The sequence below is a fragment of the Nycticebus coucang genome, chromosome 1, assembly GCF_027406575.1.
Source record: "Nycticebus coucang isolate mNycCou1 chromosome 1, mNycCou1.pri, whole genome shotgun sequence".
Classification (NCBI taxonomy): Eukaryota; Metazoa; Chordata; class Mammalia; order Primates; family Lorisidae; genus Nycticebus; species Nycticebus coucang.
Window position 1 is genome coordinate 175971316 of NC_069780.1, and position 27889 is coordinate 175999204.

Here is a 27889-nt window from a genome sequence, read left to right on the forward strand (position 1 = left end):
CTCCAAACAGGTATTTCTTTGGATTTAAAGTTGAATTTATTTTCCATTCTTAAACAAATGCTTAGTCATCATTTATTTACTGACCTGCGTACAAGGTGTTTTTCGTGAGATGAAGGAGCATTATGCACCAGTTCAAAAACAGCTTTTCTGCTAAAAGACTTTCCACTCAAAAATTAGTGAAAATATTTCATCTGTAGTATAAAATGCATATTCATGAGACACTGATTCTTAAATGCCCAATAAATCACATGCCCCTAAAATTGCTTATGCAAACCTTAAGACAGTTGCCACCATGTCCTTTGTAGTGAGATTGTCCCCATTTGTACTTACTGAGAATGTATGTCTTCACCAACTGCCCCAAATACATTTTTTATGGTAAATGAAAGCTGTCATTTCCTATTTTTGTCCCCAGCAAAGAGGATGCTTGTAAGCCAAACAATACAGTGAAAAATACAACGAAAACAATGAACAAACTTTTGAAATCTACTATACAGAAAAGAAAGGGAGGATGTGGAATATAAAGATAATTTAATCTCCTTTATGGTAGGAAGGCTATAAAAGTGAATCATAGTGCTGTGAAAATGAGTCTTCTCTAACCACCGTGTTTCATACTTGCTCACAGATACATTAACAGCAGAGAGTACGCATGCATTGTTTTTCCTGAGACTTTTAAAGGTACTTTTACTCACTGCGGCGACAGTAAACAAAGCGTGACATAGTAATGGGTCACTGCCGATGGCATTCCTTACTGCTGATTTGCAGTTATCCATTTTGAGTTTTAAGAAACAGGTACCTCCAGAAAGGGTGGAATCAAAATCATTGCATTGCATTCTTTGCCATTTTTTTTTATATGAAAGTGCTCTGGAATTATTCTAGATAAGAACAATGACACTCAACTCCGTTACTAGTCATTTGTCTCAGAAAAAAGGAGATATGGGTTACATCTCTCAGAGGGCCCAGTCCTTGTGCTGTGCAAACAAAGTGCTGCACAATCTTGATAAGTCCAGGCCTCCATAGAGAAATATTCAAAAATACAACAGCAATAGTCCACCAGGGCTCTTTTTACCACATACATTTTATGATAAATTTAAAAAACTACATTACATTTCTTAAGTTCAATTTGTGTCACATGAATTTTACTTTACTGATTAAATAGGAGCATACCAGGTGAATTTGAACAAATGAAAAAATAGCTTCTTTGAACTACTGTAATAAATATGTGTATAAAACTTGAGAACTGTATATTTTCTCAATTCTTGATATCTAAGGGCCAGTATGTTCATGTACCTCTTTTTTTTGCCCAATAAGACAGAAATAAAAAAGCATTAAGTTATGACACTGAGATATTTATTATTATGGTTTCTCTGTTGGATAAGGCCATTTTTTTTTGTGACACTGAGCAAGTAAACTCCTTTTAAATCAAACCGTGCCATCAACTGGAATACATTTTCTACATTTACAAATAGTAAAATAGGCAAAGTCCATTTGTGAATTAATGAAGGCATGTCATAAGTAAAGGAGTTTTAACCAAAAATACATTATAGCGTTTTAAAGTTTTAAAAGTTTTCTTATTGGGATATCTGCTTGCCATTGGGACCACACTAATTATGACACTTATTGTAGTTGAAGGAATTGTTCTGACTTCCAGGGGGCCCCTGGGACACTCTGTGCTTTTTTCCCATATTTGCTGTATTTGTCTGATCATAATCAACTGATACTTCTTTCTGTAATATGTAATACTTATTGAAATTATTTTGATCATTTATTAGGTACTGTTAATATGGAACACACTATCCCAAAATGAAGCTGCTTAAGCAGCATGCATTTATTTATCTCACAGATTCTGTGAGTGGGAAGTCCAGGCACGGCTTAGCTGGAGCCCCCAGTTTGGGGTTTCACGCAGTCGGCAATGAAGGTGTCATCTGGAGGGGAGCTGGCGGATGGTCGTTGGCAGCATTTGGTTTCTTTCAGGTTGTTGAATTAAGGTCCTCAGTTCTTTGATGGCTGTTGTCTTTGTCTAAGGTTTATTTTTTGCCACAAGGCAATGTGTTCTGAGTACACAGCTGAGAAGGCAAAAGAGAGCCTGTTAGCAAGATGTAACTCCTGGTCCTTTGTAACTAAATTGTGAAGATCATAGCCCTTCACCTGTGCTGTATTCTGTTGCTTAGAGGCAAGTCACTAGGTCGACTTAAATTCGAAGGATGGAATTAAACACTGGTTGTCAATGCCTAGATGAAGGGATTATAGAGAGGACCCTCTTACAAGTCTACTATGAATAAAAATCTGCTCTGAACACTTGTAGACACATTCTTTAATAGCTTTTCAAGACATCATGTATTATTATCTTATTATACCTGTGTTTTTTTGCAATTTTGGAAATTTTAGACTGTTTTTGAAGACAATATAATAAAAAAGAAAAAGAAAGACTTGAAAAACTCCAGTATAGCCACTTACTAGCTGTGTTGTATTAGCCACATTACACATTCCCTAAGCCCTTTTTGATGTATTAATTACATAGGATTAATACTTAATATGACCTAGTCAGAGGCATCCTATGCAGGAAAAATAATAATAATCTTTACTTTCCGGGAGTTTACTGAGAAACTATTTATAAAAGTATCCATAACAGATCCTAGATATCAAAGCCAAATAATAAGTAGTCCATTCCCAGAGCATCAAGTAATTTAAGAAACAACATTCGAACTATACAGAAATGCACCTGCATTGTAATAGCCACTCAGCTAATGATGGCCCTGAAGAAGGCTTTTGTTCTTTTTCTGTTTTACTAAATATTGATTGTTGAGCCTCTCTGTGTATTGTACTTTATTTCAACAATTGTTGTGGTCTTAGGAGGACATCAATTAAGCGTCCAGCTTCCCTTCTTTCTCTAGCTCTCTAACCTGTAAATGTACATTTTTTTCTAATTCCTGCACTTCTCTAGACTGTCTTCCCTATCCCCTAAATGCACATACATTCAAGGCACTTAAAATCTTCTGGAGGGTTTGGACGGAGGGAAATAAAATACTGGTGATGAGAACAATGCCAGGAAATATTTATTGATGTCAGTATGAAGATTTCACCCGAAATAAATTAAATCAATATATAATCTCTATATGCAGGGATCATAATTCCATTTGGTAGAGCTGTTTAACATTGCCATTCAGAGCAAACCTGATATTTTATTCATGTGTTTTTTGAAATAGAGCCCAAACATTCATATTTATAATATGAAAAAAACCCACATTAATATTTAAATATCTATCTCTAAGTTTAATCAAATACAATTAGCAGAATGGGAGCAAAAATACAAATGATCCTAGTCATACAATTTTTAAATGTACTCTAAAACTACTGTTTAGTGGAATTAAAATTAAAAAATGTATCTTTAAGAAGCTATTTAATATGATGTTATTTTATGTATTCCAACACACATACCTCTCGCATTTTTTGCCTTAATCTCTTCATTAATATAATTAAGAATATACTTCATACTATTTTAAGAATTAATTTAGTATTCATGAAAGTACAACGCTCAGTGGTTGGCATGTAGTAATTGGTCATATACGTCAAAGGAAAAGAAGCCAAACTCTGTAAAATAATTTAAAGAGGTTTATTCTGAGCCAAATTTGAGGACCTTGACCTGGAGCCAAGAAGCCCTGAGCAAGTGGCCTCTCTGTGGCTGGGTTACCTTTTGTTTTTTATATATTTCAGGGAGACAGAAATTGCATATAAAATTCTAAATCAATATGTGAAATACATACATGGAAGTCCTATGTTAGTTTGGCCTGAAAAGGTGGCACAACTCAAAGGGGAGGGCTGACAGTTTATAGGTGGGTTGAAAATCTCTTTTGATTTGTAAGTGGTTAAAGAAATGATGTATTGTCTAAAGGCTTGGACTGCTATACGAGAAGCTTGTTTATTTGAGACAAGCCTCTAGACATACACCCGGACTTAAGAGATTTAGTATGTATATTAAGGATCTTCAGGCTTGTCTTGAAAAACCCTATTCTGCCTTCGATGAGTTACAAGGCGTGATGGCGCATGTCTCACTTCCCTTCTCAGAGCTGGTGACTCCGATTTCGAGCATCTGTGTGGCTGGCCAGGAGCAGTCCATTCAGTCAGCCGCTGGCGAGTGACGGGGAGGAGCCTTAAGATTTTATTTCATTTCATATGTGTGAAAATTTATTTTCCAGAACTGTCTTACGATCAAATTAGGTCCTCCAAACAAAGACCAACTAGCTAAAAATCTCCAGTGTATGTGTAAACGATGGAACTTTCTAGGTACAAGGCCTCTCTCTCTGAATGTGCTCAGTGGTGAGTGTCACTGGGCTTCTCTTCCTGCCCTTCTGCTCTGTGCCACAGCCTGTATCATGACACTGACTGGGTGATGTCAGGTAGCCAGAATTCAGCAAATGGCAGGAACAGAGCTGCACAGACATCTGACAGGAAGTGAACATCCTGATCAGTGATTCTTGTGGGGGCTCCTGACCATCCACGCCAAGTCCACTGGCTGGAGAATTAGGAGACTGTCAGCAGCTGTATGGATGACGCAAGCCAGGCTGGCAAATGTGTGGAAGGAAGGATCCCCTGTGGAAGAGCAGACATCAGAACACTGCAGGGAAACCTGTATGGCCTTGCAGTGGTGGCAAGGGCTCTCTCGGATTCCTGTTGGTCTCTGCTGCAGAGGGGCACGTGTGCACTGCAGTCATCTGTGGGGCGATCGCTGTGGTAGATGCCCTTGGAGGCGTGTTGGCCTCTGCTGTATGTATCAGGGGCTACATGCATTTTTAGCAGCATCTTGTTATAATATGAATATAAATCCTTACATCTGTAGTCCCCACTTGATCTTTTCCTTTCTCCCTTGCGATTTCTGTTCTGTTTTCCTGAGTTACATCCTCAGCACATATTGGGCTGTCTGGGGCTCTATGAAGTCATGCTCCAACTCATCCACCCAGCCACTTCCATCATTTCTTATCCACCACACAGGTGCTTCTGACTCTTCCTGCCCACCTCTTAGCCAAGCCTTAGGGATGATGACCAGACGACCGGAGAGGAGGAGAGAGCCTGACCCTCCTTTATCATCTGCTTCCATTTCTTTCCCCAAGAGCCATTCTTCAGAATCCTTAATAATTTTCTGATTCTCACTGGGGCTGGAATTCTTCTGCATTTTATCTTCAGTTTGCTCCATGCTGAGATTTTTAGTGAAGCTTTACAAATTCAACAATGACTGACTGTCAAAGCGTTGATTCTATAAATATACTGAAGAAAACACCATTTGAAACTCAGGGCTATATAAACACACGTTTGTTTTATTCCTACCTTTGGAGCTTCACACCTAAAGCCTCCAGCTCAAAGAATAATGTCAAATCAAGTGGGGTGTAGATACATATACAGTATATCATAGGAGATTTTTAAATGCACAATTTTTAATGCAATTTTAATACAAATGTGGCTTGTTCATTTTGCATTGTTAATACCTCTTTCTTCCTGTTCAATTTTAGCTTATTCAAAACAGTGCTGTTGTGCTTTTATATCCTCATTTATACAAGATATCAAATTATTTAATACTTCACACAAACCCGATACCTCATTATCTGGTTTGTGTGAAGTATTAAATAACTGTTCATTGAAGGAATTCAGTAAAGGGATAGTGAAAACTTTTAAAGTTTCTTTGCTTTTTGATTGTTTGGGATTCATTGAGGGTGCAAGGAATTTAGGTTACTCTGATTCCATTTGTTAGATAATGTCCTTTTTGCATCCCACCCCTAAGAGGTGTGCCATACACCGGGGCTCCCACCGCCCTGCTCTTGCCCTCTCCCCAATTGCTCATTCTCCTCCCCCCTTTATATTAGCTCACCTGCTGCCTTCATATCAGAATAGAGGACATTGGATTCTTGCTTCTCCATTCTCGTGATGCTTTACTAAGAACGTGTTCCGCCTCCATCCAGGATGTACACAAAAGATGTAAAGTCTCCATCATTTTTAGTGGCCAAATAGTATTCCATGGTGTACATACACCACAGCTTGTTAATCCATTCCTGGGTGGGTGGGCATTTAGGCTGTTTCCACATTTTGGCAATTGTAAATTGAGCTGTGATAAACAGTCTAGTACAAATGTACTTATTATAAAAAGATTTTTTTCTTCTTCTGGGTACATGTCCAGTAATGGGATTGCAGGATCAAATGGGAGGTCTAATTTGAGTTCTTGGAGGATTCTCCATACTTCTTTCCAAAAAGGTTGTATTAGTTTGCAGTCCCACCAGAAGTTCCACCTTCTCTCCTCATCCACACCAGCATCTGCAGGCTTGAGACTGTGATGTGAGCCATTCTTATTAAGATTAGGTGATATCTCAGGGTAGTTTTGATTTGCATTTCCCTAATGATTAGGGATGATGAGCATTTTTTCATGTTTGTTAGCCATTCATCTGTCTTCTTTAGAGAAGGTTCTATTCATGTCCAGGTTCATTCTTGTCCAGTGATACATGGGATTGTTAGGTCTTTTTGTGTTGATTAATTGGAGTTCTCTATAGATCCTAGTTATCGAGTTTTTGTCTGATTCATAATATGCAAATATCTTTTCCCATTTTGAAGGTTATCTGTTTGTTGTGGTTGTTGTTTCCTTAGCTGTACAGAAGCTTTTCAGTTTAATTAAATCCCATTTATTTATTTTTGTTGTTGCAATTGCCATGGAAGTCTTCTTCATAAAATCTTTCCCTAGGATGATATCTTCAAGTGTTTTCCTCACATGTTCTTCAAGGATTTTTATTGTTTTATGCTTCAGATTTAAATCTTTTATCCATTTTTAATCAATTTTTATAAGGGGTGAGAGGTGCAGGTCCAGTTTCAGTAGTTTACATGTGGTTGTCTAATTTTCCCAGCACCATTTACTGAATATGTATATTTCCCCCTGTGTATGTTTTTGTTTGGTTTATCAAAGATCAGGTGGTTATAAGAGGTTAGTTTCATCTCATGGTTTTCTACTAGGTTCCAAATGTCAATGTTTCTATTTTTGTGCCAAAACCATGCTGTTTTGATCACTATAGCCTTGAAGTATAGCCAAAAGTCTGATAGGCTGATACTGCCAGCTTTATTTTTATTCCTAAGGATTTCCTTGGCTATACATGGTGTCTTCTAGTTCCATGCAAAATGAGAATTATTTTTTCCAAATCTTGAAAGTATGATGATGTTTGAATGGGTATTGAATTGAATCTTTACATTGTTTTGAGTAGTATAGACATTTTCACAATGTTGATTCTTCCCAGCTATGAACATAGTATGTTCTTCCATTTGTTAATATCTTCTGCTATTTCTTTTCTAAGGGTTTCATAATTTTCTTTGTAGAGGTCCTTCACCTCTTTATTATGTATATTCTTAGGGATTTCATTATTTTTTGAAGTTACTGTGAAAGGAATTGTGTCCTTGGTTAGCTTGTCATCTTGGCTGTTATTGGCATATACAAGGCTACTGATTTGTAGACATTGATTTTATATCCTGAGATATTACTGTATTTTTCAATGACTTCCAGGAGTCTTGTGGTTGAGTCTTTGGGGTTCTCTAAGTATACGATCATGTCATCAGCAAAGAGGAAGAGTTTGACCTCCTCGGCTCCCATTTGGACGCCCTTTATTTCCTTCTCTTGCCTGATTGTATTGGCTAGAAGTTCCAGCACTATGTTGATAATAGTAGCAACACAGGATATCCTTGTCTGGTTTAAAGTTTATTTTCTCTGAAACATTGGGACAGTGTAATATTTATTATTATGTTATAATTTGAAAAGTTTTTTTTTTTAAACGTTTAAGCCACTAAGGAGCAGCTTGTGTTGTATCTCAGAATAGGACAAGGCTGAGAAGATCGCTCAGCTTGCCAACAAAAATCATTACTGTGCAATGTTTTATCTTATTTCCACTGGTTAAAATGGGGTCATTCATAGTAGTTTACACCACATTTACAAATATGAAATATTGTCTCACCTGCACTGTTCAACATCTTTTCTCCTAGTATTAACATTTCTAGTCAAGGACTGAAGTAACTCACAGTGAGATTAGAACACTGTCAGCTACTTCAATATATCTAGGTTGATGTGATCAAATTAAAAAAAAAATCGAAGGTATACTTTAAAATAAAAAATATTCTACACAACAATGTTGAGTTAATAATTTTTATAGCCAAATAAATAATCTTTCATATTTATGTTAGGCTAGGAAATAAAATATTTATAGCTTTAATATAACACAGTATTTGCTTTTTCTTTAATATGAACAAACATTTCATTAGTATGATCTTGGATGAAAAGTCCTTCCTAGCTCAATGAATGATACATAATTCAACATTTTTTGAGAAATCATTAATTTGACCTTTCCAGTATTTTTAAAAGGTCTAAAAAATCCTAACAGCTATCTTTAGACAACAAAGAGTAAAATACAATGTACGGAATTCTACATCACATATCACTGAAATTTCTATGGGATTTACAAGAGATGGTTAGAAAGTTTAGCATATGTCATAAATATATTGTTCCTTATTTATAATTTATGGTAGAAATTTGAATGATTAAAATAGGAACAACAGAAGTCTGATGGTGTGTTTGTAGCTTTCTTATAAATAATGCAGCTCTGTCAAGTTCATTTCCCTTGTTGGCTTTCCCTAAAGTGTGCCTTTCCCTAGTCTTGTTCTGTTCTATCAGATGCTTGTAAATCTAAATCCTGTTTGAGAATAACCCTCCCACCCTTGTGTCTATCTCCAAGGAAAAATGTAATCTTACTTCAGCCATCTAATTAGGACTAGGAGTTTTTGTGCTACAGGCATCCACATCAACACGCATCTGATGAGCCAGTGTGCTGACATCAATGAACACTTTATTAAATTACACACTCCCCTAAGCAGGCGCAGGCTTTCAGAGCCCTAATATTTTATGCACTATTGCACTGGCTGTTTGCTGAAGCTGAGGGTGTCTAGGAAAGCTGAGGAAATAAAGTCCTGATGAGGTTATGGAGTTTTTTGTTTTTTTTTTAAAGGATATTTGGCATGCTGTTAGGTATTTGGCTTAATCTGTTGTTCTGACAACTGATAACCATCTAGAATAAAAGAATAAAAGGAAACAAAACAATGCCTTACAATTGAGGGCATCTTTTTCTTTGCAACACCTGTCTCAGAGTGGAAAAAATTTTTAATCACTTGAATGAAATTTTTAAACCATAACTCTTTTCTGAATTTGCAATTTAGATATATAATTAATATGTATACTTTTTTAAATAAAATGAAAACATGTAGAATTACTTACTATTAATGTAATTGTACATTAATTATATATATGTATATGTATATAAAATTACATACTTTTTTTTTGAGGGAAAGTTTCAGGCCCTGGGTGGAGTGCTGTGGCATCATAGCTCACAATAATATCCAACTCTTGGGTTCAAGCGATCCTCTTGCCTCACTTTCCTATTTTTAGTGGAGACAGGATCTTGCTTTTGTTCAATCTGTTCTCTAACTCTTGAGCTCAAGGTATCCACGTGCCTAGGCCTACCAGAGTGCTAGGATTACAGGTGAGAGCCACCACGCCCAGCCCTTAACATTACATACTTTTAATGTATAATTAAAAAAATTATATACTCTTAACAGTTTGCTTATTAAAATATTTAGTATTTAATGAAGCAATATGCAATGAATCTAAATATCCTTTTAGAAATCGTATTTATTCATTTATTTAATAGCCATCCTAACAGATGGGAGATGATATCTCATTATAGTTTTGACCCCCAGTTCTCTAACGGTGAAGGATATTAAGCATCATTTTATATACATTTTGGCCATTTGTATGGAAGTTACATTTCTATACAGTAAAATTCATACTTTCTAGAGTAAAGTTACATGAATTTTGACAAATGTCTACAGTCTTATAAACAACAAAGTAGTGGAAAGAGAGCATTTCTGTCATCCCTCAAAATTCCCATATGCCACTTCGCAGGGACTGGACATTGGTCATTCATGATCTGTCTTGCATACCTGTACTTTTGCTTTTTCAAAATGTTGTATAAATGAAATTGTACACTACATATGATTTTGAGTGTGATGTCTTCTTTTAGCCGTACCGATTGTGAGGTTCATCCATGTTCGTGTACGTATCAAGAGTTCATTGATAAGTAGTTACCGTGGTGTGGGGGCACAATACTTTGATTATCTGTCTGCTCATTTGAGGACATTTGGGTCATTTCACTTTTTGGTGATTATACTTAAAGCATGTATGAATATTTATATAAAGTTTTAAGTGAACAAATGGTCTTATTTTAAATAAACACCTAATATACGAGTGTTGTATCAAATGATTAGTGTGATGTTTTTATGTGTGATGTTTTTTAAACTGCAGATCTATTTTCCAAAGTGACTATGATACTTCGTATTCCCACCAGAAATTATAGAAGTTCTCATTGTTCTGCATGCTTTCCAACACTTGATAAAGTCTTTTTAAAATTTTATTTTACCTACTTTAGTTTAGTCTAATGTTATATATTGTGGTTTTGATTTTCAAATTTCATTCTGTAATGATGAATGATGTTGAGCATCTTTTATTTGCTTCTTTGACATTTGAGTATCTTCTCTGTTGAAATATCCATTCAATTCTTTGTCCACTTCTTCAGGGTTGTTGGTGTTTAATGTTGAGTTTTGAGAATTCTTTATGTAGAATGAAAAAATGCTTTATACGATGGGTGTTTTGCAGTTATTTCCCTAAGTTCATAACTCTTCATGTGATGAGTGGTGTCTTTTGACGAGTTTATATTTATAAAGTCAAATTTGTCAGTTCTTTTGTTTTACACATTATGATTTAATATCATCTCTAAGAAATCTGTACCAATTAAAAACATAAAAGTTTCAGCATACAGATCTTGGATATATTTTGTTTTATTTCTATCTAAATAGTGCATGTTTTTTGTGCTTTGGTAAGTGATAGTGTTTTTGTTTTTATTTCAGTTTACAATTGCTACTTTTTAGCACGTAAAAAAAAATCCATTTTGTTTGACCTTGTATTCCTGTCAACTTGGTAATTTTTTAATTATTATTAGTGGCTTTTATAACAAATTCTCTGGGATTTTCTAAGTTTAAGATCATAGCATTATCAAACAGAGGCTGTTCTATTTTTATTTCCTCGACATGTTTTAATTCCTAGGCTCAGACTACCAGGTCAAAGTTGAGTACAAGTGGTAGAATCAGATATATGTATCTTGTTATTGATTATACAGGGGGAAACTTACAGTTTCTCATCATTAAGTATGTTAGCTGTAGGATTTTGTAGGTGCTCTGCATAAGATTAAGTTAAATTTTGTTCCTAGTTGGTTTAGAATGTTTATCAAGACAAATGTCAAAATTGTGTCAAATATGTGTTTTTCATCTACAAAAAGGATCATAAGTTTTTTTAATCTATTGATATCACAATGAAAATGATCAGGTTTTAAATGTTGAACCCACTTTATACTAAAATAAAGTCATTATGTGTTACATGTTTTACATAGTGCTGTATTCCACTTGTCGATATTTTGGTGAAAACTTGTATATCTTCATAAAGGTTATCATTCTTCAATTTTACTTTATTTTATTTTTTCTCCTCTTGTAATTATATCCTTTATTGTTTGGGAATCAGAGTAATGATACTGTTATAGAACACTTTGAGAAGGGTTTTCTTCTCTATTTTCTGTATATATCGTGCCTTTTTGTTTTGTGATGGAATCCAAAGATAAAAAGTATGGGTAGACTTGAATGATCTTCACAACTAAAGCTAAGGAAAGCAGAAACTGACACTTCCGGTTACACAAAGCTTGGTATCTCCTTATTATATTTGTTGTCTTTTCCTATTGATAGAGCACAGATGTTTCATTTCCTCTCTGATGATTGTTCTTCCCATATCTTGTTAAAAATTTGAAATCCAAGTTTTACAGATAAAAGTTCTGTAATCTAAGATGAGTTATGAGTTGATCATAATGGGTCATATTGGAAAGGGTGAATATACATGTTTACAAAGAAATCCTGAGAAGCAGTGAATGAATTCAGGAAGTTCCTATTCTAGAAAATCGCGCCTGAAGACTTATTTTTCCCTATGACTCCTTATTCTCATTCCGTAGATGATTTAAGGGCAAGAATGTAAAAAAACTCGATCTAAATAAACTGTTAACATTTTTTTTTAGTATCTCTTTTCCACCTCCCTGCCTTAAGGGGTCTACTACACATATTTTTAGGTTGTGGTAGTGTTACCAGAATTCTTCTTCAGTAGGTCTTTGTCTTGGGGATTCGAAGAATGAATCCATGGACCACAGATCAGTGATAAGACAAAATTTATTTTACAGAAAAGCATACAGTGAAAAAGCACCAAAGCTCCTGGCAGAGGGAAAAACACAAGTCAGAAAAAATCTCTCCTGGGTCTTTCGTTTAGGGGTCTATAGGTAGCCTAACAAAGTAATGGATACAATCCCTTCCTGTTCCCAGGCCTAGGAAACTTTCAAGAAATTGACCCGGCCTGGGAAACTGCAAGAGCAAGGGGAGGCAGACAGAGGCCAGGGGGAGACCCCATGGTGCTTCCATAGCTGGCAACCTGGAGGTGTCCCCCAGCAGTTGTCTGGCCCCTCTGACCCACTTGTTCCTCTGCGGGATGCCCTGGCACCAACACTCCCAGGGTGGAGAGAGCAGATCCTCCCCTAGCATGGCTGTTCTGGCTGGGGCACCACTCGCTCTGTATCAGTAGGAGGCAGGAGAAGATAAAAGGACATTTTTCCCTTGATTAACTCCATCCATTAAAGGTTATTAAAGGGACACACACACACACACACACACAAACATGCACAGCAATAAAATGATACCTTCCTCAAGTTGTAGAATGTGTATTAAGGAAACAGGTAAAACATGAGTGTGTAACATCGTGTAATAAACATTGTCATGAAGAAATTTAGAAGGTACCCCTGAAGCATAGAGGGGAGTATGCAAAAGGTGTACCACCTATGCAAGGGGCTTAGGATATGCTGAGTGCCATTCTGCTTCAAATAGTGATTTGCAATTAACCGAATGAATGATACTTTATGGATTGTGGTTTAATGGTCTAGAATTTAGACGTTCTGTTTTGTTTCTGAATTGATCATCTTAGCCCACCAAATTCTTACTGAAATGATGAATCTCTCCAGTTTCCACAGTAACTGTGATTGAATACAGATCAAGTATATCATAGTTGCAAGGACCAATACATAATCTCTTTTAATGTCTGTAAGCTTACAAATTTCCCTGTCTTTAGTAAGTGTGGGTTTTTGTTGTAGTGATGAGATTAGTATTACACTGGATTCAGGCACAAAATGATTCACCGAAACAAACATTCTAATACTTTCTACTGGATAATAATGATTTCCCCATGGATGTGTACACTACAAAATATAGTCACACAAACATGCACAAAACCCAAAATTTATTAAAGTGGGAAATCATACAAATTACCACATGAACAACTGCAAGCTTTATTTTAGTTGGAATTACAGAATGGGAATAAGAGATTGAATGGCAAGGTCAGTGACAGGGGGTTATGTTGGGGCAAGACTCCACTTAATGTGTTATTCATAGTGTTAAAGAAAATTAAAAAATCCTTTTCTATTAACAAATTTACATTATTAACTCATTGAAACTTTCCTTCCGCTGGCCACTGACACAGTTGCTGATTTTTTTTGTTTATAATCTTTTGTTTTTATTAAGTCATAAACACATAGATCATGTATACATTAATGCTTTTATGGGGTACAATGTGCCTATTTTAAATACAATTTGGAATGCTTACATCAAACCAGTTAATATAGCCATCACCTCATTTGCTTAATTATTGTGTTAAGACGTTTATACTCTATGCTTAATAGTTTGACATGTACCCTTGCAATATGCACCATAGGTGTGGTCCCACCGTTTACCCTCCCTCCATTAACCCTCCCCTCTCTCTTCCCATCTCCCTCTTCTTCCCTCCTTCATCCTGGGCTATAGTTGTGATTTATCTTTCATATGAAAGTCTGAGTGATTATAAATTGGTTTCATAATAGTACTGAGCATATTGGATACCTTTTCTTAAAAGAAAACTTAACTACTGAATCTTTGTTCTTAAGAGGACATGAATAGCGACTGTGTACTTAAAACATGTAAAAAAAAAGTTTGAAATCAAAATCAGTCTGTGGAATTTAGATGTCCAACACATTTTTTAATGTTTTGAACAGATATTCTTTATTCAGAACCTAACTATGTGTGTCCAAATACTTCCAAGGGGTCTTTAGTTCGTTCTCTTCCCACTCCCAATGTATCTGTCTTATTTGTACTCAGAAAACTGGCAGCTAGCTGGGATGTCTCCCAGATGAGAGCATTAAAGTGTAAATTTAATCATAATAACATCCATTTATTACTAAATTATGCAAGAGACTTCAGGACAGTGCAAGGGGAAATCTGGTGATCCAAGTAATATTTCTGGTATGACACTAACTCTTTGAGACTGAGAAAATCACATAACATTACTCTTGAAGCTGTGTCCACATTTGTCAGACTAACACAGAGGAGAAAAAATTGATTTATGAAACTGGGTTCAGGAGTCCACAATCATATGATTAATGCCATGGTCTGGGTGGACTTCCCCACTAGGCACAGTAGGCCCGCAGCTGAGGGCCCGCAATAATTTCGGGAACCCACACAAAGGTTTTGATTTCTTTTAAAACTGGAGAAGAAAATGAACTTTTAGATGAAAGCAAATACTTAATTTTCTAATTTTAATTTTTTTTTAATGAAAGAAAAGTCCATGAAGGCAAACTGCCTAAAGCTGGTGAGAGTCCCAGAGCAGTGGTGGCGAAGGGAGAGAAACTGTGGCTGGAGTAGTAGTGATTTGGACTCCACATTGTATATGGCCTGAGTCTAAATCTAGGTTTGAATTTAGTCTTCTTCAATTGTCTTGCAAGTGGAATTATTTCATTTCTTTAATACATATGTACATATGTCCATTTTTGGCCCTGAGTTTTGCACATTCTTTTTCCTATTCATGATCCATTATATACCCATGTCCCATTTTTCCAATTTATGGAACATGTCTCTTTTCCATTATGGACAAACTTGTTTTAGCTTTTATATGTCTTTGCAAATGTGGGTATGCATGCATTTGCAGCACATACACATGCACTGACACTCTTTGTGTCATCTAGAACATGATTTCCTCAAAAAAAAAAAGAGATGTCTTAGAATCTCCCCATCCCATGTTTGCCTTAGATCCACTTTTTAATTGTTCGCCTTAGATGGTGACAACCATTTCAGTTTTGTTTAATTGACAGTATCCATCTAGCAGAATTTGTGGCTCTATAGACATTGCTGAAAGAATAATTCTAAGCCTCAGTTGTATTGTTTATAGAAAGAACATTCTAAACACACTCTGTTGAGATGTAAAAGTAAAACCACATACAATGATTTGTTCAATAACTGATTCATTGAGGTGCTTACGTATTGTATGGCTTTGAAGTATCTACATAAGGAATAACATGTTTCAGAGAGACATTGATACCTTTCAGAATTTTTTAAAAAGTTAAAAAAGAATAAAATAAACCTTGCAATGTCTTTTTTGTTCTATTAAAAATTGTTACAAAGGTACAATTTAGCACTGAGTCAAGAACTTTGGAAAATAGAAAGTAAATTGCACTCTGGTCCCTTTCTGCTCTCAAGAAAATGAAATTTAACTAATGCAATGTTATTCCAATTTTATATTTCAGCTATAATATGTAATTCAGGAGATAATCCTTTTTCATAGAAAGGGCCTCCATACGAAGATAAGACAGGCTATCTACAAGTGGACTTTTTCGTACTGTGCAAATATTGAAACATAATTAGAATTAAAATTGGTGCTCATAAATTTGTTTCTGCTTCTATTATTTAAGGCTGACCATCTCCCAAATACATGCCACAAAGATCTCTTTTGTGATAACTGTACTTTTCCCCTGTGTAAATGACTGTGTTTATGCTTTTAACTTCAGTAGATTTTTAATGGGTAATTGTGTCTTTCCATGTATTTATACTTTTGACTGATTTTCACAAATGAACATCACATATATTTTTGTATTTTTAGGTATAACAATAAAAACACATTTTGCAATACAGTTTAATCCCAGGTGAATGCACGTTCTCCATGCTCACACAGTAAGACGCATTACAGTGTGTAATAGTTTAGTTTGTACTTGCAGAGAAAGTGTGTAATTTTTTAGTTTACATGCTATTCTTTTGTACATGGACAGAAGGTATCCATAGAAGAAAAAAAATGATCTTTAATGGATTCTTTCTTCCAGCAGTGGCTATTTCTTAATAGTGTAATAATAATGCATTAGGTGAAGAGAGCAACCCATATCATGGAGGGATTCCTAATAAACCTCCCAATGCTCTCTCCCAATCTCGTCATTCATTGTTTTACAGACAACGTTCAAGTTCTGGATCAAAGAAAATTGGGGACCAGATGGCTTTTATCTGTACATCTTTAAGTTGCCCCGAGAGCATTCTTGCTACTAGTCTCCACATAATGAAATAAATCCTGTCTGCAGTAAAACGAGACCTCCAGCAAACAGCAGGTGTGATGCCACAGCTGTGTTAGCACTGCTATCTTGATTGTGGATCAAGTTCCATCTGGGACTGTCATATTTGCTGCTGAGTTAAAAAGGTTGCTAAGAGAGGAGCAAGAACTCTTGGATGCTGTTCTTTAGCCGATTAGCAGGAATCTTAGAGATAACAGCCACATCAAGTGTCGTGCCTCATTCACCAGCCCAATTTCCCCCTGCCATAGCTTTATCTACCCACTGCCGCTAATTTATATGGGTTGCATCTGGTGTTTGCAAATTATCACGTGCAGATGTTAGCATGCAGCGTAGCTGGAGAACTGTGTTACCAGTTAGTGTGCAGGTCACATTCCTAAAGAATAAAACTAATTTCAAACAGTTTTGCTTGAAGGGAAATTTTAATCTGAGAAGAATAGCAAGGACCAGAGTGTCTTGCAGCTCTTTCTGCATTGGTAAGAATCTTTGCAGCGTTTGATAACTTATCTGAGACAAGCAAACCTCTGTGTTGCATATTTCATTTAACAGATATGTATTGATTTCCTGTTTGATTATTGTTTTATATGAGCTCTGGCATGTTCAATACAAATAGGATATGAGCATAAGTTGGTCCTTGACATGTTTTTAAGGAAAGGGACCAAATTTCCTTCTCAATAAAATATTTTAGAAAGAATCGGTCAATCCAATTGAAAAATATATATTGAATATTTTTTATAATTCCCCATGTTAATAACTTTGTATGCAGGACAGAAGATGCTGCTTTCAAGTTACTGTCTAAACAGTAATATATATATGCAGAATACTTAAAATAGAGTGATAAATATTTTATGCAGAATTACATATTTTCTATGATATTAGAGCACAGTAGGTAATGTGTAATGAACTCTTGGAAAATATGATCAAACATATGGACTCGTAATATTTTAGCCCTCAGTGTAATGCTTTGATTCAATTATCTCACATAGCGGTTTATGCTGGATGCATAAAATGGTATCAGCTGAATAAAAAGAAGTATTTAGTATGCCCAGACTCATTTTAATTGTATAAACACACACAAAAAAATGTTCCTTTATTTCTCAATGCTGAAATTTCATTAGACTGTATTAGTTGTGTGAAACTCTAAAAGGATTAAAATTTCTATCCATAGAGGCTTCGATTTGGTCTCAGTAATCTTTAGCATTTTCCATTACTATTATAAATGGAAAATGCTTTTTAAAAGCTAGTACATTAAGATTCTAATCAACATAATCAATTGAGTGAAGAATGACTAATTCCTTTGATTAGCCAAGGATGGATTATAGCTTAATTGATCAGCTGTGATATGTAGAGACTTAATTAGTAATTGAGATGTGCCAAAATACTTATCATATTATATTCTGCTATTCTTGGTTGCCTATATAATAAAATTAACAGTTCATAGAGAAAATATTTGTGATCAGTATTTCAGAAGAAGAATGAACAACCTCTGATTGTAAAAGTGAAATGTGGTTCAATGAGACAAATAGAAAGAAAAATATAGTTGATACCATGATCGGGAGAAAAATGGTGAAAGCGTGTGCAGACTTGAATCAAATAAATTATTCGGGTTAAAAACATTGGAATACGACATAGAGGGTTTAGAAACAAGTTCTTCTGCAAGTCACCTTGTATTTTATCTTCCTATCATTGTGGTAGGCTACATGTCTGGGCTCTAAAGCAGGATATAAGAAAAGGTCATAAACAAGTTCTGCAGATGGTTTTGGGTTTGAGGGAGATCCACAGCTGTGCCATTCAGAGCATGTGGTCGAGCTGCCCTCGCCTGGCAGGAGAGCTTGTTAGAAAGGCAGAATCTCGGGCCCCACCTCAGACTTGCTGAATGAGAACATAGACATTTAAAAAGTGACCAAGGAGCTCTGAATGTGTATTAAAATTTAAGAAGCACTGGTCTAAAGGAAATAGGGGAATGTAGAAAGCTAAAGGATGGTTTAATAATTCTTAACCTCTATATAATATTCACATTAAATTACTTTTGAGATTAAAATGAGGAAATTGAGTTTCAAAAGCATTTCCTGAAGATGAATTTAACTGGAGTTGACATAGAATTCACTAATTTTCATTCAGGGTGCTAGTTCAATTGTACTCTCAACCCACTCGGTTCCTTTTAATTAAAGTTCTGTTAATAAGTACAACAGCTCCCTCAAATAATATTTTTAGACTATAAAATTTAGATTTTATTTTTCATCATAAATAGTCCAACATATTCAAAAAGCATATTCATAAGCATATTAATGACTTATTTAAAACAACATTTACTGATACACTTCTATGCACATAGCAATGTGATGTTCACTAGTGATGGAAATTTGGTGAGGTGTAAGCACCTGGAAATTATTCAGTATTATGTATTAGTGGGGAAGTAGTTAATACACAGTAGACATTATCAAGTTAAAATAAAGAATAACTAGACATGTGAAAAAATATTTTAAAAATTATCTGGTTCCAGATACTGAAATAAAGTATTATATAAAGTTTAGATGTTATTTTCCTGTACTAGACATGTTCAAATATTTTAATCGATTTGAGCCTTGGACAAGAGGGGTTTGGAAAAGTAATTTAGCTAACACCCAGCAGGAGATATTTGAAGAAAGACTGGGGTTAAGAAGACCTGTGAGGAGATAATGTATGATGTTTTCATGAAAGGACGATCATTTAAAATGATGTGGTGGCGTGTTGAATAGGGGAAAAATAAGAGCGCTGAAAGCAATTAGGAAAGAAACAAAAGCAGTCATGCTACTGACTGACCATGTAAGAGCTGTATACTTGGTCAAATAGAAATGTCAAAGATACATATTTGTGTCTGCTTACAAAAAGGGAGATTATTTGTGGGATTTATAATAAAGGTAAAATGTTTTGACTATCATACAGGCTCTTAGCTACATAGAACATATACCTAGGAAGAATTAACTATGGACCACTTAAATGTTGGGATATTTCATACAATTTTATTTTTATAATATAAATATGTTTATAATATAAATTTATATTTATAATGACAAATTTCATTATGTTCTTATTTGAAATGCTTTTGTTGAATACTATAGTTTTATGTAAAATGTATTTTAATTATCTTATATCAGTATCAATAATGCATTTGACTTTGAATTCTTTAGGAAATTTTTCATTAAATAATTAAAACTAGGGTAAATACAAAGAAAATGATCTCATGCATTATGTTGGTCTCAAACTAACATTTATAGATATACTTCCCACCTACTCCTTCCCAAAATATTGATGTTTAGGGTTTTAACATTATAGGTAAGGCTGTAATTTATTGAAGATGATCATCAATACAGACAGTTGTTTTTTTTTAATGAAGAAAGAAAAATAAAATGAAGATGGTTGTTGCTATAGTAAGTTTCTTTTGTGGAAGGGAGGAAAAAAATCTCAGCTATACAAATTCTTCTTGCCACTTAGGAAAATACCATTTGGCATGTTCTCCTACATTAGAAAACAAAAACAGAAACAAAATATATAGGTAAATGATCACAGTGCTTGGAATATAATCAATTTGAGTTTCTGTAAGTTCAGTGCATTGTGATATAAGGCCGTTTTATTTACCTGGTAATCTCTAAACTCTGAGAATTATAGAGCATCTTTTAAAGCAATCTGTATCTGTCATGTCTTCCTGTGCTGGGCAGGCTCTACCGTTATTTGATACACTCAAGGGAGAAACGGCTTCACCATTAATCTTACTTCTGTGGCACATTTGTATTAACCTTCAAATCTTCCTAATAATGAAGAAAAACAAGTAAATAGACAACTAACAAATAATTGAAGATGAAAGCATAAATGTGAATGGCAGAGCACTTAAAATGCATTGCCATGTTAGAGCAGTAAAAGTCAGTTCTTCGGGTCCCCAAACCACTGTGTACAATGAATTTTTATCATCTAGTGAAATAAAATCCATGTTTATTGGAAAACAAAATACAGCCCACACAAAAAATTCAAATCAAAATGATAATTAACAGTAATATGAGCAAGTAATATAAACATACCTATGATTTTAAAATGTGTATTTACAAGTAAATGCCTGGGATTAACAATACAGAGGAGGTACTTACTAAAAGTCAAGTATTTTGTATCAGCTTATGTTTAATTTATTCATTTAAGCTGTTTATTGAGCATTTATTATGTGAAATAGTTCGTTATAGGCACTGTGAATATATTAGTAAAAAATAGAAATATTTCCTTTGTACATGAGATTATAGGATATATACATGATAAGTAAATAAAATATATGTAGGACATAATGAGATATATGAAATGTCAAGGAATATTTCAATGAAAGGTCTGAGAAGAAGACGATCTAGCAAAGTGAATATCTGTCAGAAAAGAATTCTAGGCAGAGGAGATCAGTAGAAAGCTCCTGGGTGAGGAAAGGAGCGAGTGATATGCAGTGCCCTGTGAAGCAAGAAAGGCCCTGGGGCTGGAGAGGAGCCAGTTTGGGGGGTTGAAGTGAAAACAGGTCAGAGAGGGAGGTGGGAGGCATGAAATTGAGGACAGCATTGTTTGGTAGTCTTGGGTTTTTACTTAAAATGCAATGAGAAGCCATGGACATGTTTCATCAGGGAAGTGACATGATCTGACATAGTTTCATAGGATTCCTTTGGGAATTCTGTTGAGAAAGTAGTGACGAAAGGGGCAGAGAACTGTCAAGAGGCTCTTGCTTCAGTGAGACCGGGGTGTCAAGGAGTTCTAGACCAGGGTAGTGACTGGGGACATAGTTAGAGGTGGACAGATGGTGTGAGTGTTTCCGAGGTGGGGACGACAACATGATCCCCTCCTCCTACTCACTGCTATGATTTCTATTCTAAATTACTTCACGGCAGGAGGAATTGTTTTTTTCTACTATAGGAAATTCGCTGGGTTCCACAGTCCAACCTGAGAGAGAAAAGAGGAGAGGCCTTCCATAGGAGGCGCTCCTGGTGTTTATTTGTTTGTTGTGATTTGGTTTTGCCTTTACTTTTAACTCTGAGTAGAAATATGTAGAAACTGTGACATTATTTAAAAAACATTGAAAGATTATTTCATTGCAAAACAGAATGCATGATTCCTGTAGTTCATGTGCATACCATTTTGTTTTCAAAGTTTTAATTTATGTTAAATTACTCTGGAAAAATTGACATGCACAATGAACTGCATCTCCACTGTTTATCAGAATTATAATTCCTAAAAACTGTGTGAGTGCCAAAAGAAAAAGAGAAAAGCATAATAATGGCCCTTCTTTAGAATTTGTCTGAAAGAAATTATCTCTAATTCTCTTTTTATCAAGTCTAGACATGTCACTGGACGTGGTTCACAAAACTAATCATAATTTCTTGAAAATTAGAGAAAAGAAACATTTTTGTTTACTGTTATTTAACACTTATTTATAGTGACAGGTAATATTCTTAATGTTGTCAACTGATTATTGTTTGTTTTTGTTTTGAAGCTTTGGAAACATACACAGAACATTGATGAAATGTTGGAAACCAGTTGAAAGAATAAAATCCAACCCAGAAAAATAGGACGACTTTCTCTTCATCCACAGCGGGTTTTGTCCAGAAGTGAACTATGACAATATATCAATTTTTGCTACTGTTCCTTCTCTGGGTATGCCTGCCGCATTTCTGCTCTCCAGAGATCATGTTTAGAAGGACTCCGGTGCCACAGCAAAGAATTTTAAGTACACGTGTATCAAAGAGTGATGCCAAAATTCTGCATCGTCAAAAACGTGGTTGGATGTGGAATCAGTTTTTCTTACTGGAGGAATATACAGGATCTGATTATCAGTATGTAGGCAAGGTAAGTCTGTACAGAAATGGCAATTATCTATATTCTTTATGTGTTTGGTTTCACTGGGGAAAATTTGTAATTATCACGTCTATCACTTTTATAAATTTAATTTACTAACTATCCCTACAGCATTTTCGATTATGGAATATAAATTCTAATTTGAAAAATCTGTGGAATGAATATAACATGACAAATGCAGAACTTCATTTACTGGAAATAATTTTGCCAAATAACTGATGGATTAAAGTGGTACTAAAAACTTCAATTTTGGAATTTTTAGTTAGAAAGCAGTGATAGTGAGGAAAATGTACGTCAATATAGTCGTTTAAATGAGAGAGTGTGTGTGTGCGTGTGCGTGTGTGTGTGTGTGTGATTTTTACATTTGTGTTGACTTCAGAGAGGAAGAAAAGATATAACTAAAAGTCACTTCTGGGCTAGGTGCCTCACAGCAGTAATCCCAGCACTGTGGGGACCGAGATGAGATCACTTGAGGCCAAGAGTTTAGACCAGTCTGGGCAACACAAGGAGACATCATCTCCATAAAAAGTTTTTGTTTTTTTTTTTTTTCCCCAGAAAAATAACTGGCCATGGTGGCATGTGACTGTAGTGTCAGCTACATGGGGCGTGGGCTGAGATAGGAGGATCAAGTGAGCCCTGAAATTTGAGGTTGCAGTGAGCTATGATGATGCCACTGCATTCTAGCCTGGGCAACAGAGTTTCATTAAATAAAAATGTAAATAACAATTGTTCAATCTTCTGAGGAATAGGAAAGTAAATGTCATTTTTTTTTAAAAGTCACCAAAGGGCCAAAACATTGTTCAGTTTTAAGATACATTATTCCAGATATGAGTGTTGTTTACTTTTCTTAAGTCACACTATGGGTGCATTTGTATAAAGGAAAATTAAATAGGAAGATTAGCAGGTAAAAAATAGTTTACTTAAGCACATTATGAGATGGACAGAGGAGTTTTCATTCTATGCTATTATAAAGTTGGTGGGAATTAGTTGTGGTTGGGAATGAAATGAGATGTGAAATACGCAAGTAACAGTGAATGCCTTTATATTCTAGGTTATATTAAATTCAAATTTTCCTTATCGATGCTAGAGAATGCCTTAGTCAACTTGAGAACTTAAGAAGAAATTAATTTGAATAGTGTTACTATTTTTATAGACAGTGTGTGGGAATATATAAAAGAGAAGGAAATTGAGCACAGTAACAATGAGAAAACAGATACAGTTCCATGTAAGTTCATCACATTAACAATATGAAATCGAGGTGGGTTCATTACTGTGTGGGTGACTTTTGCATGAACTCTGACTGCTTCATTCAAAAATTCAAATTGTGCAAAAAGTTTCTGTGTTCTAAGACAATCTATTTTTGAGAGACTATATTTTCAAAGAGTTTAAAACGTTTTGATATATTTTGTCATACTTAAATCATTTCAATCTTTTTAAAACATCTGGTAAAATGAGAAAGTTAACATTAAAGATTAAATATCTTACTGACTGGAAAGAGAAGGAAAAGAAACACCAACCTAAGCAATCTCACCAGAAAACACAAAACAGCAGACTTCTCACTGGTCTCTTGCTTGAAGGCCTGGGAACACAAAGTGAAGGTCAATTTTGGGGGGGTTGCTCCAACAGGCAACTTTTAGTTTATGAAACTAACCACATAAAATTTAATAACACAAATCTGGGTTATAGAAACTATAAAGTAAATTGTTAGCTTTGGTTCTTCCTAGACATAGCAGTTAATTCAATTATTTGCAGCTATTTCCCTTTATCTAGTTCTTATTTATTTATTTATGTTTTCTTATTAAATCATAGCTGTGTACATTAATGCGATCATGGGGCACCATACACTGGTTTTATAGACCGTTTGACACATTTTCATCACACTGGTTAACATAGCCTTGCTGGCGTTTTCTTAGTTACTGTGTTAAGACATTTATATGTGAAACTTAGTAAATGTAGAATGTAAGTGTCTTAGCCCAATAACTGAAAAACACCAGGAAGGCTATGTCAACCTGTGTGATGAAAATGTATCAACGGTTTATGAAGCTAGTGTGTAATGCCCCATGGTCATATCAATGTACAGCTATGATTTAATAAAAAAAAGACATTTATATTCTACATTTACTAAGTTTCACATGTACCCTTGTAAGATTTAGCAAATGTTGGAAAAATTCAGTAATTGTTGTATTATATACTTGCAAATAATAGCCAACCTATTTCTAATTTACTTTTTTATATTTTTCTCTTTTAAAAATATCAACACTTGGGTGGCACCTGTGGCTCAAAGGAGTAGGGCACCAGCCCCATATGTCGGAGGTGGTGGGTTCAAACCCAGCCCCAGCCAAAAACCGCAAAAAAAAAAAAAAAAAAAATCAACACGTGAACTCAAGAACTGTGTTTCATATCTCTATCTCTTAAACAAGAGAAGAAATATTTAGCTGATTGAATTAAACCAAGTCATATTGAATTGAATTCCCTCAGCCATCTGGTGCCACTTGGCTCTCGGGCAGAAAAATACAGTCCAGAATTTTAAATCACTATGGACCATTAAAGCTGGTAAACTTAAGATATGTAAACCTGGATATACAATTCTCATTCTCTGCCTGCTTTCTGCTTTATAAAAGCAAAGTAGAAAACTTTTTACTGCGCATGGGCACGAGGAATTAATGGAAATGCGTTCACCTGTTGCTTTCTGTGTAGACCGTGCTGAACTACCAGAGCTCCGGAAAATTATTAGAAGCTGTTGCTCTCACATTACTTCTCGTTTGCTCTTAATAGCCAGTGTCTATTTTTTAGCTTATATTCCAAATCCATTTTGTAGTTTCTATTGTTTATTCATGTCATGATCTGTGAAATAAGTGTTTTGATTTCTTGCCTCTAAGGTAATATTGTATTAATTACTTATTATTTGCATCATATGGTATTGATTACTTATATAATAAAAAATCTCACTTTAGATATAAACATGCAGATTTGTATATGCCAAAAGGGCAATATTCAACATACAATATTTAAATAAACATATAGTGAATATAAGTGTAGGCAACGATGTATTTTCTTCTTGAAATATAAAATACTTAAAATCTGCTGCATATTGCCTCTACTATTATTAATAATTATTTTTTTTTTTTAAGAGACAGAGTTTCACTTTGTTGCGCTCAGTAGAGAGCTGTGGCGGTCACAGCTCACAGCAACTGCCAGCTCTTGGGCTTAGGCGATTCTCTTGCCTCGGCCTCCTGAGTAGCTGGGACAACAGGCGCCGGGCACAATGCCCGGCTATTTTTTTGTTGCAGTTTGGCAGGGGCCGGGTTCGAACCTACCACCCTCAGTTTATGGGGTGGATGCCCTACTCATTGAGCCACAGGCACCGCCCTATTTATAATTAGTTTTACTACATAGTAAATTCTTACCTTCAGAAATTTTTCCTTCTCTTACAGTAGGCATGTGATGTTATTGCTAAGTGTTTCAATGCCTGGTGGCTGGTGTAGCCATAGGAGTAATGTGTGTTCCCATCACCAGACATGTGGGGAGAGAAAGGCCACTGTAGTGGGGAGTGTTTTGGGAGCCCAGAATAGGGAGCAGTGGAGGGAATTACACTGGTGGGATGAGGGCAACACTAGAAACCACATGTGTGGAGAGAGAAATATAAAACTATACCCAAAGTACTTTTTAATAAGATACTAGAAGAAATGGATGCATATAATAGCTCAGATAAAAACCCATTACAGCTTATGAGGTTAAAGCAGAGGGAAAACTCGTGATTAGGTTTTTAGGTTTAAAGCAGAGGGAAGCTTAAGAAAACAAGTAACTGGCAATCAGAAAACCTAGGATGTGACATTGTTTCTGCCACGATTTCTCCCCCTGTGGTTAAGTGACTTCATTTTCTCATCTAAGAAATCAAAGAGCGTGATAATGTCAGGGACTTATCTCTCTCTCTCTCCATATATATATATATATATTTGTTTTTAATATCATTATATTATAAATGTGAAGTATATGTATATGTTAAAACCCATTTAGAAAAAAAAAAGAAGAAGAAATAGAGAAAGAGAGAAACAAAACTCAGGGGTTAAATTGTCACTGCTGTGATTCTTTTATTTAATTATGAAACAAGTTCGCCATAATGAACTGAAAGCATTTCTTTGCTCAAATTTCAATACCGAGAAACATTTTCCTTTTCCTCTAAATCATTAAGTCAAAAACGTTGTAAACAAACATTATCTGGCAGGAGGGCTTCTTTTCTTTTCCATGAGCTAATCATACTCTGATATTGAGACATTTCTACATACAGAAATTTATAGGAATACATAGAAATATCTTACGTATTTGCTCCCTTCTCTTCATCTTCTTTTCAAAGCAAAGGATTCTAATGTTCAAATACAAAAAGTTTACTTTTGAACTATGTTCCCTTTATAACCTTCTATGCAAGTTTCCAAATTTAAGATTATACCATAGCCATGATTGTAAACTCTTATTTTTCTTTAGTTAAGTATTTTTTCATGAAGTTTCTGATCATAGTTTCCTCACTCTTGATTCAGTTGTATAGAAAAAATAATTTTCAATTTCCTGTCTTTCATAAATTCACACCTAAAAGAAATAAAGACATCAAACTCTATATCTGAATTTACTTTTAATTATAAGGAATATACAGTTCTAAGCCAATTACTAATTTTGTTTATTGCACAAACTTTGTCTGCATTTTATGTAATAATTAGTCTCAGTGGATTAAAATCATTTTAAAAAATAAACTTAAATTAAATTCAGAAATTGAAGAAAGTCCCCAAACACAAAAAGAATGAATAACATAAAGGGGTAATCGTAAATCTAATTCTGAGTCAGTATAGTAAAAGAATTCATTCCATGAAGTACAAGCATAGTTATCTATATATATTTTAATAATTATAGTACTTATCTACATTTCCTTTACATAATTAAAAAAAAACAAAACAGGACATTATTAGATATCTGGGGGACTTCCAGGCCATCCCCAAGTAATAATACCTCATTAACAAACTTCTCTAAACAGAATATATTGGCATATAAATGTGTGAATTTTTGTTGGTGAGTCTTGTCTAGTTATCAGTTGTTTAGCATTTTTAAAAACAGGAACCATATTCAATTATTTCTTAACTTTTATCCCTTTGCCTTGAAGAACTGATGTCTTCAGAGCACTAGAACAATAAAGATTGCTTTCCAATTTAGCAGATTAAGAGTCCTGTTGGTATTTATAGTTTTTTTTTTTTTTTCTGATGGTTCTCTCAGATTTCCTTCTAACCATGAGCCCCAGTAAGCTACATCCACCCTGATAGCCTATCAAGGTTTTGTTCTTCCATAAACATACATAACCCAGGATGAACACTCATCCTTCATGTCAAGTAGCCAATAGAAACATCCTCCCTTCTCCTAATAAGCTTCTTCAACTTTGAAACAGCTGCTTTTGTTTACACAGTCACTTGACTTTTAAATATTTTAATTCACACTTT

General features: G+C 34.9%; 1 protein-coding gene across 1 annotated transcript in view; it reads left to right on the plus strand.

Annotated features, from left to right (window-relative positions):
* CDH10 (cadherin 10) overlaps positions 1–27889 on the plus strand; it is a 157119-nt gene that overhangs the window by 33772 nt on the left and 95458 nt on the right. The window contains exon 2 of the mRNA XM_053596532.1: positions 22048–22400. Coding sequence (XP_053452507.1) covers positions 22170–22400 — 231 coding nt within the window. The 5' untranslated portion in view covers positions 22048–22169. The remainder of the gene's footprint in view (positions 1–22047; positions 22401–27889) is intronic.